The sequence below is a fragment of the Xiphophorus couchianus genome, chromosome 12 (genome assembly GCF_001444195.1).
Source record: "Xiphophorus couchianus chromosome 12, X_couchianus-1.0, whole genome shotgun sequence".
Lineage (NCBI taxonomy): Eukaryota > Metazoa > Chordata > Actinopteri > Cyprinodontiformes > Poeciliidae > Xiphophorus > Xiphophorus couchianus.
This window is the reverse complement of record NC_040239.1, coordinates 10373713-10390234: the sequence shown is the minus strand read 5'-3', so window position 1 is coordinate 10390234 and position 16522 is coordinate 10373713. Positions and strand designations below refer to the sequence as shown.

Genomic DNA, 16522 nt, shown 5'->3' with positions numbered 1-16522 from the left:
GTAGCAAGAGTTTGCTGTGGGTTTATCTCAGGGGTCGGCAACCCAAATTGTTGAAAGAGCCATATTGGACAAAAAAACAAAACAAAAAACAGATCTGTCTGGAGCTGCAAAAAAGTAAAAGCCTTAGATGAACTCTATCTAATTGAAAAATTGCTGACTCATTTCACTGCGACAGACTGGCGACCTGTCCAGGGTGTACCCCACTTCTCGCCCCAAACTTTCGCTCCCAACCCCACTAGGGACAAAGGTGTACAGAAAACAGATGGATGATTCATTTCAGGTGTCTTTATTGAAATCAATTTTAATACTTAAAACATACCCACTTCATGGCATTAAAAAAATACAGTTTTACAGCTTCAAACTTCCAGCAGTACTTGTCCTTCATTTTCCCTCTGACTGGTTCGTAAAATGAGTTTTTCAGCAACAGCCTGTCAGTCTGCTAACGCTCAGTTGTGCAGAAAGGATAAATGGTGTTTGTATAAACAAACTTTAAAGTCAGTGATTCAGACACCTTCAATTAGCTGAGGAGACAGAGCAGACATCGAGCTGCAGACACCCCTTGAGCTGCGGGATAAATGAATAAATGAAGGAGTGATATTACTAAGATGCTGTGCATATTCAAAACAAAAAACTCTATCAGAGCGCCTGGACCCTCCAACAGCTTATTCTTAGACAAATGTAAATGATGTTGATAAAAGATACACTTTAACTGCAGTCGCCTGACAGAGCTGAAAGATATTTCTTTCACCAGATCAAGACTTTGACCAGATCAACACTAGAACTCCTTCACTGGCATGGTGCCTTGCCCCAGTTAACCACTACTTGTTATTTAATCATTTTGCATGCCAGCTCAATTATGAGTACTCTTATCGACTGCTACACAGTTCATTTCATGACACGGCGTACCTAATTGGCTGAGCTGACACGCTTTGAGAGAGTAAGTGTAAAATTCCTGCCAAATGGGGTTTGCGTTCATGTCTGCAAACCCCGTAGGAATTGAATCAGAGGAGAGAGAAAAGAGAGTAAGTGTTTAAATACAGGGATATGTCCTGTTTAATACTGAATGCAAAGTAATTTAGAGCATAGCAACTTAAAGAGAGGAATACCAAACTGATTTATTTTTATGTATATGTTCACTGCTGCTGGTCCTCAGGGAAAATAAAGATTAAAAATGGAATTGGACCCATTTGCCAACATTTTCCCCAATTAGGTATTTTAATATTTACCAGCAGGCTTTTCTGCAAGTGTAGCAACATTCTTGTCCACTGTTAAGAGTGCCAATATATCTAAAGCCACCAAACACATTAGGCTTGAAGCCAATGAACAGATCAATTTGGGGCCTTGATGAGGATATAACAGAGACAAATCGATGTGCTGGATGTGGAGTGGGCTGCTGGAAAAGCAATGGAGTGTTTCAGTGCGTATAATAAAAGCTGACGTAAAAGGATCACAGGTTTTTGGCATGTGAACTGTGTGTACTTTTTACTTCTTTTTTTAACCTATTTTGATAATACACATTGTATTTTGTTTTAGTTTTATTCCATTTTTTTCTGTTTTGCATTTCAACAGAATTTGTAACCTTTACTCTCTTTTTTGTTCTGAATAAAATAGTCAAAGTATTTGTGGAGCGAGAAAAATTAACAAAGTCCAAACCTTGTTAAAGAGAAAGAACAAAACGCAGCTTTATTTCACATCTGCACAGATGGAGAACTCAGAAGAGATCTAACTAGACAAAGGAATCACCTCTCTACATATACTGTATACTGTCCTCCTGCAGACAGAGTGTCACCACCAACATTCCCAAGGAGCTAATCAGATTAATACACACACAGAGAAAAATGCAACTTTCAGTTAAAAATGGGTTTCAGACAGAATATTCTGTGTCTAATAATAATCGCTCCGCCGTCGGTCTGGTCTGTCCCTCCGCAAGGTATGAAAACTATTTACTTATCGCCTGTTGCTAAGCTTCTGACACACTGAGACAAACTGTGAAGGCTAAAAAGAGAAACAATGACTCTGTAAGACTGAGTGAGACATAATAAACTAATTAAACACTGTAAGATTAATATTAAATAAACTTCTAATAAAAGTAAACGCACTGTAAATAATTATTTTATTCCACATATTTTATTGGGATTTTATGTGATAGACAAACTACAAGTGGTGAATGATTGTGAAGAGGAAGAAAAAATAAGTTTGTTGGATTGAGAGCGATTATGAAAAAGCAATTTTCACATCCCAATTTTTTATCTGATATTGGTTTGGACTTTGACTAGACTATTTTAACACTTGAATATTCTTTGATCAAAATCAGCTCTTTGTGGGCTGTATGTTTGAGTCCCTTACTGTCTCCATTTCTGTCTGTGTAACATGTTCAAATGTATTTGGTACAACTTAGCCAGGCGGCAACACAAAGCACTGAATAGTTTGCAGGAAGATGTTTCTGGGTTTTATTCACAGTCAGAAGCTGTGAATGAAATTTGCTGAGTTTGCATGTTCTTTCCATACAAGTATGGATTTTCTGTCAGCAGTCTCATTTCCTGAGAACCATGCATGCAAGGGTGACTGTAAACTTTTCTTTCATATTAGTATGTTTGTCTCAAATCACGATAAACTTTTACATTTGGTAGAAATGCACCAGAGCTCCTGCAATCCTGAATGGATGAAGTAGGTATAGAATATAGATGAAAAGAAAATCTGGCATACCTATTAGGATTTAAAAGAACGTCCTTGGTTAAAACATTAGGTTTTACATTTAAACAATTAAATTAAATCTACATTATATTAGGTTTCTGTTGCCATTTTGCTGGCGACTCTCTACATCCCTTTGAGCGATAACAATGACCTCGTCCCAGAGTGCAGCGAAAGAAACCAATGGCCTTTTCATTGCCTCTCATGTTCTGAAGATGCTCATATTTACACACAGCATAGGCACAAAGTATTGCACAAATGAACACATAAAAGCATGTTACTTGCAGCTCCAAACACTGAATTTCATGGCTGTGCACACAAGTTAATCTGCTCACAGGAAGAGCTATAAATTATGAAATATGAAGCTGAAGAAGTTCGCGTTTAATGGAACATCATCTCTCTCCACAAAGCTGGAAATTTAACAAAGTATGACGATACCAACATGGCTGCAGATGCAGCACTGACTGAATGCATGAAGCACTTTTTGTTTTCAGCCATTTCAAAACTATCCAAATGCAAAAGAGGAACTGTGTGAAAAAAAAGATATGTTCTACACCATTAGGTTATTAAGGACTTTTTTTGTTGGGGTGAAAAGAAATTATTCCCTCTCTAGGTTTGTCACATGCAAAAAGAAAGTGTTTGTGCTTTAATCTAGATAAAGGGACAAAAAAAGTGCTCTGAAAACAATTTATTCTTCAGATTTCCTTTGTTTCTGCCACACGTGTTTGAACATGTAAGAAAAAAGCCTAATTCCTGATACTAATGCTATACTTGTTTTCCCTTACTTGTGCAAATAATAATTTTAAAACAACTTCTTGTATTTTTTCAGGTTGTCTTTTTCTGATGCTAGAATTAGTTTGATGGCCCAAACGTGTTTGACAAAAAGGGAGAAAGAAAAAACAACTGTAAAGAAGTAAATGATGTTTCATATCACTTTGTGTTTTTTACAGTTCCTAAGTGTTTGTGCTGTAATTTAGAGACTTTAGGTCCACAAAATGTGGTTAAAAGAAAGAGCAAAGGTTGGGAAACCATTTGTCTCCTTCGTGAAATAAGACACCAATAAAAAACACTGCAAAAAGTATGATAAATTACACGATTTAGTTTAACCTTCTACATTTGAAACAAATAGTTTTTAAACATATCTAATCTCTGCAACAAGTTAATTACTACATTAAAAGACTATTTCTTTAAAGTTGATGAGCTGTAGCTCATATTACAGTCTCAAAGGAAACTGGTTTCTGTAAATGGACCCTTATGAACACCTGTCTCCTTCTGTTAATGTTTTTACACTGAGCTTTCTTATTCTTTGATGACAATTTAGACAGTTTTTATTTTATATGTTTATATTTCTATGTTTATATTCTTCTCTTCCTGCCCTTCTTTCATTACAAAAAAATAAAAAATCTGTGAGCTGGCGCAGCCTCATTTTGAATCCGTTTGATGTTTTAATCTACTTAATCTTTTTTTCCACAGCCACGCCATCACATTTCCTCTTCCTTTCCTTCATGGTGTTGATTTTCAGTGTCACTCTCTCTCAGCTACAATATATGTATAACCCACATTATCTCTTATCAGCCTTCTAAGTGTTTTGCCCACTTGTGCTTCTGTTGACGAGTTCCTTCCTTAATTATACGGTGCCGCCTGATCGCTTGCTGCTTCCTGTTGTTTTGCGAGCAACAGTCACAGAAAGGATTATTTCTCTTTAGTCATCTTGGGCAAAACATCAAAGAGATGCCGGCAAGTGGGATAAGAATAGAAAACTGCTGCTATTTATAAATTGCTTCAAATAATGCCTGCAAGCTGAAACAAGAGCAGAGTGTCGGGTTTATTCACAAACACACAGTCGCACATCTCTTTGCCCAAACTACAGACACAGCATGACGCGATTCTATCATTTTAATGATTCTTTAAATAAACTGCGTTTATAATTTATTGCTGACTCATCTCAGATTATAATTTTAAAGTTGACACACCGAAATCCAATCATCTCTTCCACGGTGAATTAAGGTCTTTATGGAATAACTTTGATTGCTTTTAGAGCTTCACTTGTCCTCAAACAACACACACACACACCCACCCCAACACGCCAACACACTTTTATCACTGACAGCTGACTGATGCTGGCCTCATGAAGAACAGTGATCTTCCTTAATTAAACATGATGTGTCACAGAGAAGCAGGAGGGAGCGAGGCAGCAAAAGGATAGATAATTGAGCAGAAAAAGGTGGTCTGATGGGGATGAAGCTGAAAGTGGAGCAGCGGATAAGTGGGGGGAGCGAAAGAGAATAAAATAGAAAAAGACACTGAAGGGACAGATGGAAGGACGAGAAGAAAGGGAGTAAGAGTAAAGGAGGAGGTGAAATGAGAGGAGGTCAGAGTGTATTGATCTTGACATGTCTCTCCTGCAGCGGGTCTGACTGAACAAGATCCTGTAGGCCACAACACAAACATGAGGAACACACACTATGCATGAGCAAACACACACATAAACATGCAAACATCTCCTCAGACTTACCTATTTGTCTTACTAGTAAGCTATCTGCCTCTGACCACCAATATACATTTGGAAGCAGATGTCTAGAAGGAAACATAACACTTTCTGTCATGTTCTGAAATTAAATCACACTAAGCTTCTCTTGTTTTTAGTCCGTTTATATCCATAAAATTCATAGGAATGTTTAACCGTTGTATACTGTTCAGGAAAGAGATGGACTCTGTGTTCAAGAAATCAACGTGGTTCAATGAAAAATGATAAAAGAGTCTCATCGCCCAAGTTAAACCAGTCCAGTATTTTGGAAGGCCATTTAGTGAGGAAGAAGTAATTGGTTCAAAGGGAAAAAAATAAAAATTGGACTACGGTTTACAAAAATCTTAATGTCTGGGAACATAAAACTAAACTAAACTGTGAATATTTTTACTATAATGGTTACTGGTGAACATGAAAAATGAAGAACACTATTCTAACTATGAAGTACGAAGGTAACAACATCATATAAAGTGGAGGTGATTTTCTACAGGAGGAAAGGCTGGTGAACTTTACAAAACAGCTGGAATCAAGAAGAGAGAATGTTATGAGGAAATATTAAAGCAACATCCCAACACTTCAGCCAGGAAGTCAAACCTTTAGCACAAACTGGTCTTATAACTGGTCAATGATCCAAAAGAGTTTTTGAAGTTGCCATCCCAAAGCCCTGATCTCAGTCCTACAGAGCTGAAAAGTTATGCATGAGCAAGGCTGGCTGCAAACCCGACTCAGTTTCTCCAATTCAGTCAAGAGGAATGGCCCAAAAATCCAGGGATACCAAAAATCTTTGACACAAGTCATACACTTTAAAATACATTTTCACTTAATACTAAGAAAACATAACACTGACTTTAGATCAAATAAAACTTGCTGAAATGAATAGCGCATAATTGTGAAAGTATGAAGAGACAGTGGTAGGACGCTTCACCTGGGCATGAATAACAAATTTAAACCTTTGTGTTATTCTAACCGTAATCTAATAAAACAAGACAAGCTCTTCTCTTTCCTTCCTTCCTTCTGACACTGCTTGGTAATCCCATTAAGAACATGCTTTATTTCATTTCACTTCATTTCTTTTTCAGGGTTTTGTAGCACTGGTGTCTTTTATTCATTACTAACTAGAAAAGAGGAACAGTGGGAAGAGAAACAGAAAACATGCAGTAAACAGGACAGAAATCAAACCCAGGACTCATATAGAGCGTCTACCATCAGTCATGTGACACACCAGTTGAAATTCCTTTAATCTTGTATTCCAACTTGTATTGAAAGAACTGTGCATACAAGATTACCGGTACATAAATAAATAAATTGCACAAATATTCAAGCTTGATTCTTCTGCAATTTGTGTGTAAGTTAGTATTATGAAGGGGTTGGAAAATATGTCTATTTAGGTCAAAAATCTAACTTGACATTTTCCTTTCCGCCGAAGATATATCGGCTGGCAAAATATGCTGTTTCATGTTGCATTTAAGAGCCTAACTGCTCTAAATCCTACTGCCTTTATGATTTATTCTCTTTTATTCATTTTAGGAATTACAACAAAGTCGAATATTGGGGCAAAAAAATGTTACATGCATACAAAAAAAAAAACTTCAGATTTAACAATATTCAGTTAATTATAATGATTGCTGCATTTGAAGATAAGTATAAAAACCACATGTTTTCCACTAGAGAACTGCCTCTTTCTAGCCATTTTCAGTATCATAATATCCTGGGTGCTAGTTTAAAAGCCTAAAAAGTTCTTTTATACTAGTTATTTTTGAGATATTCAAAATAAAATAAAAACATTGCTGTAGTTTTCACGCTGGTCTGAATAAGATAATTCTTCAGTTCAGTTTTTTCTTAGACCAGAAGATCTAAAAATCTCTAAAAGCCTTAAAAAGCTCTTAAATTATCTATTGGATTTAGATAGAAGTAAAAATTTCAATTCACATACCACTTTTGGTATAAGCCATTCAGCTGGTCAAGCCACATTTTTGTACAATCTCCAATCCCATCTGACTGGACATCCAAACCAGTTTGGTCCAAGATTTCTAAGTCTGAAAATTGGAATGAACAAGTCAAGCCAGACTCACTCCATGCACAATTTTCAAAATGCTAAATCCCATCCGATTCTTCTGATTCCATCTGTTTAATCTAGCGCTGCCACTGATATTTTATCCTGACCTACATACACAGCACAGCAGAATATATAAAATAAGACAGATGATGACACAGTGGAGAGAAAGAAAACTAATTCCAGAGCCGATAGTCTTTACACAATAGAAAGTAGAGAAGTGCTTTTGAGCAGCCGAAGTGTACTGTGACGAGATCAGGATGTCATGAAATATGTAGGAAGGAGCAGCTTAGCACCGGAACACAAAGCCATTAGAGAAAGCCCAGGAAAATGCAGTCAGCTAGAAACATAAATGTCCATTTCTTGATAATTCAGACAAATGCACACACCTGGTTAAAAGCCCTAAAACCCATTTCAAAGTCAATTTCAGCATCTCCTGGTGAAAGTCCACACTTTCATGTTTTCTGATGTGTACACACACCTTAATACGTTTCTGAGTATTCAAAGAGACAAACACACAAGTGTTTCGGTGTTTTGCGAACACCAAAACACATTATCTGTTTCACACTCTGCTCCATCTATTTTTCTTTGTGCATAAAATGCTGTTTTTTAAATCATTGATTGGGTACAGGCAGAGTATCACAAAGATGGTTAGTAAGACACAGAGAGAGGCTGTTTAGTCATCCAGAGTGAAACAACAATGCTGATGTAGGCAACTACTTCTGAGACAAAGTGCTGCACTTACAGATTGAGCCATTTACAAAAAAAAACGCAACTGCGCTAAAAGATCTCAAAACATCAACCAGCAGCATGCATTTTCATGGAGTTTTTCAGTTTCACAAAACTTTAGATAAATGTTGAGGGCATAAGCATTAATGCTCTCAACAATTTTCTTCTGGTTTTTCAGCCACTTTTTAGATCTCATTTGTCTGTTACTTTTACAGAAAGTTATACATGCAGGCTGAAAAATATGCGTTCCTACTGGCTACTATTTGAATAAAGGTCCTTCAGTAAGCTGTACATCAAATACATGTTTTCTTTAGCCATCAACCAGCTACACTGGCAAAATTTTGTCAGGAAATTTGGCAGCTGCTCTAGGCAGGGCTGACAGACTTTCTTTTAAAATGTTGTAGCCTGCTATATCTGTCCCAGAACCAGTTTTAATTATTTAGTTCCGCTGTTGAAACATCCTGTTGTGTCTTGTTTTAACTAGTAGTTATCAAATAGTAGTTGGGGTATTTCTGCATGCAATTTGATATGTATGTATAATTTCAACCAATTTGTGATTAGATAAAATTCATGAAAAATTCTAGCTTGTACCTACACCCAAATTTTGTTGTTTTATGTTATATGTTGTTGAATCATTCCAGCTTGGAAAGAAAAGCAACTCAAGGAAATAAGTACAATTCCAAAATTTATGACATTTATGCTTATGATGAATGTATGTAAACTTGTAAGCACCAGTGTTTGTTACCAGCTAACCAGACTTAAGGATAAAAAAAAAACCTCACTGATCTCAGCTGGAGAAAAAAGCTGCAGTTCTGGAACATACTGCAGCCTGAAACTAAACACTGTCACTGGCCACACCTTAATTCATTCGAATGCTTTCATACTGATGATTATCTTTCAGCAACAGCAGTAGCAGGTACAAAATTGAGTCAAATTAGGTACGAATCTTGTGAACTCTCAGACTCCACAAGCAGCTGCATTTAAAATGAAAATAAAATGGAAATAAACTCAGATGACATCCATATAACTTGAGTAAGAGAGAAATATAAAGTAAATCACATAAAATAAAGTCCAAAGATTTGTAACTTAAAATAGAACAAAGCAAAATTCATTTCTTCTGAGAGCTTTATGATCACTTTCTTAGTAGTAAAATTTATCACATCTATGGGTGCCTAAATCACAGAAGTAAACATCAGCCTTCCACCAATCCAACTTTATTTGGATATTTGAAATGAACAACCCCTAAATATGTATTTCCCACCAATCCCATGGAGCTCCATCATGTCTTTTTTTACGATGAAGCAAAGTTCATTATAACTTCTCTCACTGTGACTCACATTAATATTTCTCATCACAAATGCATGTCTCTCTTTAGTGTATAGAGCAAAGAGAACCAATCCACAGTCAATTTCAAACTGCAGGAAGGATCGCGCAAATGCTGTTCCTCCAAGTAAACATCATGATATGGGGATAGTGATATTCACCATAAGGGTAGACTGTTGCAGTCTCATTCTAGCCTCTTGTCTGTGTTTACAAATAAAATTAATAGTAATATCAACAAGGTTTTCATTCCTCTACCTGGATGGTGCAGGAGATCTCGGAGTCGTCCAGTAATCGGATCGTGCAGAGGACCTCCTGGTCCAAGGAGCGGATGCTGGGGCTGCGAAACCGGAGCATTTTCATTGTTGGCTCGGTGTCGGTTTCAGCTCCTCATGTCAGTGGCTCCAAGTGCGAAACAGATGCAAAAAACGTGTAAAAAACACACCGAGGGGGTCACGCTTTACGCACGGCATAACATGTGTCCGTCTGGTCTCGTCACCCCTTGAACCGCCCTTGGAGATGAATGGATGGATGAATGGATAGATGGATGGATAAGAGAATGGATGGATGCGACAGAGCGGGAGGCAAGAGGGCTTGTATCCGTCTGCTCTCTGTGTGGCCCGCTTATTGATCTCCAGGAGCGATGATGGCTTTTCTCCTCTCTCTCACTCTCTCACTCTCTCTCCGTCTGGTTTAACCCTGCTTCCGCTATGTGTGTCTATCAAATTTCAGCTCCATCACTTTGTTTATGGCGAAGATTAATGTGAATTCGCTGCAGTAAAATCTGATAACTGCATTCAGATTTCCAAACAATATTCTAAATATCTCTCTTTATATAATGTGATTATATATTTCTTTGTAATTAAGTGCAATCACATATATTTTATAGGATAAAACAATAATATAACATTAATGATCAATTACTTCATTTACATATTCATACATTTTATTTTATTTTAAGCCTTTCAGGTCCAAACTCCCTAAATTGCCCGCAATAATGACGTCAAGGCCAGCTTAGACGTCCCTATTTATTTTGCTGTTACGCGAGTCGAGGACCCTGTACCTTTAAATTGTCAACGTAAGCGGCGTGCGTCATTACGTATCAAAACAAGTCGCGGCCACGGTCCAAGCGCTTTCGGAGCTGCAGTAATGTGTTCGTTGGGTTATCTTGCCTCTGCTGAGCCCTGCTGCTCGGTCGCCCTGGGACGTTGTTCCCTCTCAGAGAGTTTTACAGACTCTAACAAATAAAGTGGGCCGTTTTGTCAGCAGGGTTTCTCCGCTTATTGTTTTGCTGCTGCTGTGACAGGAGCTACGGAAACATGGCACCCGTTTAATCACTGTAGGCTAACGGTGAGTCAGTATACAGTGTGCAGTTGTTTGGACCGCTGGTAAAGATGCAGAAAAAGCCTTGAATTAATTTCGGCAGCATTAAATTGTAAGATAATCCTACGCTAACAAGCAGGAGAGTTTTACAGCGCAGTTACTGGTAGCTGCCCCTTCTGTCAGCAGTTTTTACAACAGGACAGCACTTAGTCTTGTAACATCTCACAAGGCTGGAGAAGAAATAGTGAGGGACCTTTGGACTCTTTTCTCTCTGACAGTCCTATATTATTTTTCTTTGTCCTAACCTCATCCTACACGATTTAGGATTCAAAAGTATTTAAAAGAGTTCATGATACATTGATCTTCTAACAAGATCCTTTAAAACCAAAACAGGCCCTCAGCACCCCAAATCCCCCACCATACATAACAGTGGGCTTGAGATCATTTTCCACATATTTGGACTTTGTTTCAAGCTAAACTCTCCTTAAGTGGGCAGCAGAAAAGCTCTATATTGGTCTCAGTTTACCAAAACTCAGAGTTTAGTAAACTCATCAAACTATATGTGCAGTGATACGATGAAAACAGGCATGTAGATGAATTGTAATGGTTGTTATGGAGACTTGATTAGATTGGTCTTCTGAGACTTTATTAACTTATTCTGTTTACTGTATATAATGGCAAGATAAAATTTGGTTACACCTTGAAATTGGCATTTGTGGCTTTACATATTTATACCACAACATAACAGCATGGTTTTACTAGACATTTTCTAGACAAGCTGAGCAATTTGAAAAAGGTAAATATAGCTTAAAAATAGTTACATTTATTTTGCAGTTAAGTGTAGCAATGACTGAGGAACCATTGATTTTGTATAAAGCTATTTCTCTAAATGTGTTTTTCTTTTAACTAAATCAACACATATTAGGTTGCATTTTCATTTTTTTCAGTGTAAGAATATGTTACTTCAATAAAAAAGACATTCATTTTAAAGCTATGGTATAATTATTTTAGTTGCTAGAAGGATCTGTAACCTTCAACTCTTGATTATGCAATATCTAATTTTTTGTATCATTTGTTTTAGCACAGGGCGTCACAGACAAGATGATCTACATCATAATGGGAGTCTCGGGTTGTGGAAAGTCCGTATGTCTTCTTATTGTGGTCACTAACTATTCTTTTTTAAAAATCTGTGATTTTTGATACATGAATGTAACAAAGTAGCTTATCAAGTGATACATTTAATAAATAATCCAACCTTTATGAGGCATTGTCATTCACTTCAAATCACTCCACTCTGAAAACAGGATGACTCAGTTGGATAACCAAGATCATGACATTAATTTTGAGATCAGTATATAGTTCACCTTTCGTAGTGAAAGATATGGGGGTTTTTTTCTGTATTTTCCACCAGTCTGAAATTAGGTTTATTAATGTTGCACTGTCTGATTTCCAGCAATTATTGTGAACATTAGTTTAATAATTTTGTTCATTTTTGTCTGTTTTTCTTTCTTGTTTTTTGGAAAACAGAACCAGTTTGGGGACATTCCTTTCTGAAAAGGTAAAAACTTGGATGGCTCACTACCCAAACACAAAACTCTCTGATGGCGTTATGTTTATATGGAAGGACATTTATCCTGACCTTGTCATGCATGGTTCTCCTCAGCTTGGCTGGCCCTTCTATGAAGGCGATAACTTCCACCCGCAGGAGAACATTGAGAAGATGGCTCGTGGAGAACCGCTCACAGACCAGGTCAGCCCAGGAGTCTGCATACATGTGTTTATGTGCGTTTTTTATTTCACCCGTCAGCTACAGAAACTATGATTTTGTAAACATTGGGGAGCTCTGTAGCTTTGTCAGGACTGTACAATTAAAATAGTATAATAACAGGACAAACAGTGTATATCATGCTACTAGTGTTTCTACACAAACAATGTCCTATAGGTTTTCATGTCAGCTTTAGTTACGTGTAAATTATTACCAAAGTTCAGTTCACGATTAAATTATTCTCCTAAATGAAAACAAAGCTCGACAACTGGATTGATAACTGAATCACACTTGTATTTCCAAACTCTTATACCCATTTTATAAAACTCGGGATGCACCGTTCTAAGAAATTTGAGAGAATTGCAGATATTAATATTGCCGTTATGGCTTATAACCAGTATTTATATATATTTTCCCTACTCATACGACATCATAAAACGACCACCCCGTTTCCATTGCTTCTCTGCTTCAATGAAACGCCCCACAGTCTTAACATACTTTATTCTTTCTTTGAGTCGAAAGAAAGAATCCTCTCTCCATTGTCTCCTTCCATCACCCCTTCTGTCATTTTCTCCTTTTTTCTTTGGGTCTGTTCTTCTTTCCTTCCTGGCAAAAAAAATCTGGCAGCATTTGGTGCCATTTTGCTGTTTGGTGACAGACAATAACCTCCCACGCAGAGGTTTACTCAGAAAGTTGAGGAGGAATACCTCTGTCCAACACTTGCCGCCATCATTCAGTGACAGTTGGCAGATTGAGATTAAATGATGGAGCGAAGCAGAAATGTAAATAAAGGATTACTGTCAGGCTTTAGGGACAACAAGCCTTTTATTCTGGTGTTAGTAGGCAGAATGAGGCCGGTATAAACAAAATGAGTTGAAGCCAGGACCTAAAGGTGTGAGACTCTGTTATGGAGCTCATTGATCTCAGATCTCACTGTCTCTGCCTGATTTGTTTGTTTGAGTTTTACTAACATCACCTAAACAAGTTCATGTGTTGAGTGTCTTAAAATGAGTCCTTAGTGTATTGAGATTTCTGTTGCTTTAGTGCCAGACAAAAAAATCTGTCTGGCACTGGAAAAGTTCTCAGACTTTTTACCTAATATCTGACCTAATTACATAAAATAACTAACCCATTTTTTCTTAAAATATGTTTAGGTTTTATATTGTCTTCAGATCATGTCTACGGCATTGAACTGAAAATATTGTAATTTATTATTTCTTGTCTTTCAGGACAGATTTCCTTGGCTTCTCAGACTACATGAAGTCATTGAGAGGTGAGAACCAGTGCCATACAGAGACTCACAAATATTATTTTTATTACATCGGCTTACTCCGGTGCTAATACTAACATAATTTAGATCAAATCTAACTGCATCCTTTACTTTTAGACTCTTTCCACTATTGTATGCAGCAATGAAATACTTGATATTTCAACTGATGGAAGCAAACCAGATTCAGTTTTACAAATCTCAAAAGCATAGCAGCGAGGTAGGAAGAAGCAGGCATAAAATTGTTCAGAAAGATCAAAAAATATCAAAAATGGGTTTGAAAATTAAGCTGAAAACCGCAGCGACTGGGAAGGGAGTTTGGGGGAGTAAAAGCAGATTTAGAGAGAGGGTGAGGAGAAGAAATGAAGATGTTAAAATGCCTCCGGTGACATCAAAGACGGCTTCTCCTCAGCATCCATATGTCCTTTTTCTTTTTTTTTTACACTGCCTGCTCATCGTTGTGCTGCTCTTTTTTCTCCATTGCTTTGTGACCAAAGTAAACTTTGACATTTTAGTTAATTCCTCACTTTAAAAATATTAATAACCATGTAGTATGTCAGGGAACATTTCTGACATCTCAATATTTAAATGTATGTTCATGTTTTCCCATCACAGAGAAAGGTCTTCAGGCTCAGATGCTCTTTTAGCGTGTTCAGCTCTGAAGCGCCTCTACCGGCAGATTCTCCTCCACGGCTCCACGGTGGTGGCACCAACCAGTAGCGCCTCACTTCCCTCCTCTCCAGAGGTCTTCTTCCTCTACCTGCATGGCGACTACGATCTCATTCACCAGAGGATGGTGGCCCGACAGGGACATTACATGAAGGCAGATCTGCTGCGCTCTCAGTTTGATATTTTGGAGCCTCCGTCAGACGAGGAAAACGTGCTCACGCTGGACATCAGGAAAAGCCGGAGCGAGATGATCCTGGAAGTAGAGAAGCACATTGAGAGTCTGAAGTTGTGAAGCTGTAATCGTGGCAAACGAATGGGAACACTACGTAGTTTATTACTTGAGTGACTATTACCCATTTTTTCATGGGTAAATGAACTGAACTTTTGCTTTATTGCCCTGAAAAGGCCCTCAAATCCAGATGTCTTAAATGTTTCATATGAGTAATAAGCATATTATTTGCTACATAGCGATAACTCTTTTTGATCATTTTCCTCTTTTCTTAACCTACTTTTTTGTTTTCATAAAATGAAGTTCAGAATTTATTCCTGAGTGGTGTTATACGTGTTTTTCTCCCCGAAAGAAATACTATTTTTTATAATCAATTGTCTTTTTATGGGAATCATCAACATGATAGAAGTTTACTTTATGATCACATACTTGCTCACTAGGAAGTGAATTCCTAGAAAATGTTCTCACGATAAGTAAAAGGATTTGCAGTAAAACATTTTCAAGATTATAAAAAGTAAAAATGTGTGCAAAGTTAAGATTGAAATTATTCATACTCCTGGCAGATTTAAGTTTAAAGTAATATTTTAATTTTGCCAACTTGTTTCTTCTCACTGGAGGTAATCTTAATCTTTTTAGAGTGGCTGAATTAAATCTGATTAGGAATCTGTGAAAGGATCTGAAGATTAGGATGATGACAAGGAGCCCTTCCACTCAAACATTTGGAGCTCATATAGAAAAAAATCCACCTCTCTGCAATTTTAAGGAAAGTTTGATTTGCTGTAATGCCTATAAAGATTTTGCCTTTGATTATTGAGAAGGGTATAAAATATTACACATTTATTTTTTATTATATGCAAATAAAAACAGTTGTTTTATTCTTTTGGGTATGCCTGCTCCACTTCTTACCAGAAACAAACTTCTTGGTTGAATGAATGTTAAATCTATAAGTTGTCTGAAACGTTCCAGGTTTAGCTGGAGGGATTCTCGGCTTTGCAGCAGGTTCAGCCTCAGGCGTCTCTCTGTAGACTTGGCGCCCCTGATTTGGGGGATTTTGCTGCCGTTTTTCTAAAGCTCAGTCTGGTTCGAAAGAAACACTCTACCTTAGACGAGCGCTGAGAAGCTTTACTCTACTTTTACTTCAGGATAACATCCTAATCTGTGTCCGTGGGTTAAAGCTGAGAAATAACAACACTTCAAAGTTTTTCTCCTTCCGCCTAAAATAGGAAGTATTTGTTATTTTGTCCAGTTAAAATGTTTGAAACCTCAAAAGATCTGAATCGAATCAAACCTGTTGAGGTTTAATTCTTACAGATTCCATATATTTTAAGGTTTTTAGAGAAGTTTAGAGGTTCTTGACCGTTTTGTTAATAACAATGTAGAAGTTCACACTTGCGTGATGGAACATCATTAAATATAGGTTTCTACTAGACATCTTATTTAAATTATTTGATCAAAATTTTAAAAAATTACACGACATTGGTTTTAAAATATACATTTTAGAGTTAATTAAATTAAACATCAAATCTGTTCTCAGAATGTTAGAAAATGAAATCTCAAATATTTGTTCTAATTTCCACTGGAAAGTGTTTGAAATAAACAGCAAGTTCATTTTCCATCTTTGCATCTTCTATGGGTCAACATCAAAAAGCAGCAACCAAATTTTAAAGGTGCATTCCTCACATTTAATAAGACCAAAGATGACTGCTGATTCAAAATAAGCACACAGGTGGAAGGCAAGTTTCACTCTTCTCGCTACCTTGCAGGGCAAAGCAGGTCAAAACTTTGTAACTTCATTTGTCAGGTCTGTTGGTATCTTCAGAAGACACCCTGAGCGAGAGAGCGCTCCACTCCATACTGAAGAGCTGTTTCTGTGCCATGACTCATCTTCAAACCTCAACTTGAATATTTTTGGAGCTTCTAATCCAGAAAACCCCCTCAGCTACTCCCAT

General features: G+C 37.2%; 2 protein-coding genes across 11 annotated transcripts in view; one reads left to right on the top strand and one right to left on the bottom strand.

Moving 5' to 3' along the window:
• The window catches only part of frmd3 (FERM domain containing 3), a 51766-nt gene extending 41749 nt beyond the window's left edge, over nucleotides 1-10017 (bottom strand). For 3 of the 7 annotated variants that reach the window (XM_028034317.1, XM_028034318.1, XM_028034320.1), the window contains exon 1: nucleotides 9579-10015. In XM_028034317.1, the coding sequence (XP_027890118.1) occupies nucleotides 9579-9683 (105 nt within the window). In that variant the 5' untranslated portion in view covers nucleotides 9684-10015. Of the gene's footprint in view, nucleotides 1-9578 lie in introns of all 7 variants that reach the window. The other 4 variants (XM_028034314.1, XM_028034315.1, XM_028034316.1 and 1 more) reach the window with 3 other exon arrangements.
• Nucleotides 10018-10425: 408 nt separating this feature from the next.
• On the top strand, nucleotides 10426-15453 carry LOC114155084 (probable gluconokinase). Of its 4 annotated transcripts, none has more exons than XM_028034763.1 (6): nucleotides 10426-10670; nucleotides 11730-11782; nucleotides 12171-12201; nucleotides 12307-12393; nucleotides 13638-13681; nucleotides 14291-15453. In XM_028034763.1, the coding sequence occupies exons 2-6, from the start codon at nucleotides 11745-11747 to the stop codon at nucleotides 14634-14636; spliced, it is 546 nt and encodes a 181-aa protein (XP_027890564.1). In that variant the 5' UTR covers nucleotides 10426-10670; nucleotides 11730-11744; the 3' UTR covers nucleotides 14637-15453. The 4 variants fall into 4 exon arrangements, with proteins under 4 accessions (XP_027890564.1, XP_027890562.1, XP_027890566.1 ...); XM_028034761.1 differs by having other exon boundaries at nucleotides 11725-11782; XM_028034765.1 differs by lacking the exon at nucleotides 13638-13681 and having other exon boundaries at nucleotides 11730-11804.
• The last annotated feature ends 1069 nt before the right edge of the window (nucleotides 15454-16522 follow it).

Coding starts and splice junctions, on each gene's coding strand:
- LOC114155084 (XM_028034763.1), top strand. CDS start 11,745: ATGATCTACATCATAATGGGAGTCTCGGGTTGTGGAAA. Junction 12,202..12,306: donor GGACATTCCTTTCTGAAAAG/GTAAAAACTTGG, acceptor GGTTCTCCTCAG/CTTGGCTGGCCCTTCTATGA. Junction 12,394..13,637: donor GAGAACCGCTCACAGACCAG/GTCAGCCCAGGA, acceptor CTTGTCTTTCAG/GACAGATTTCCTTGGCTTCT.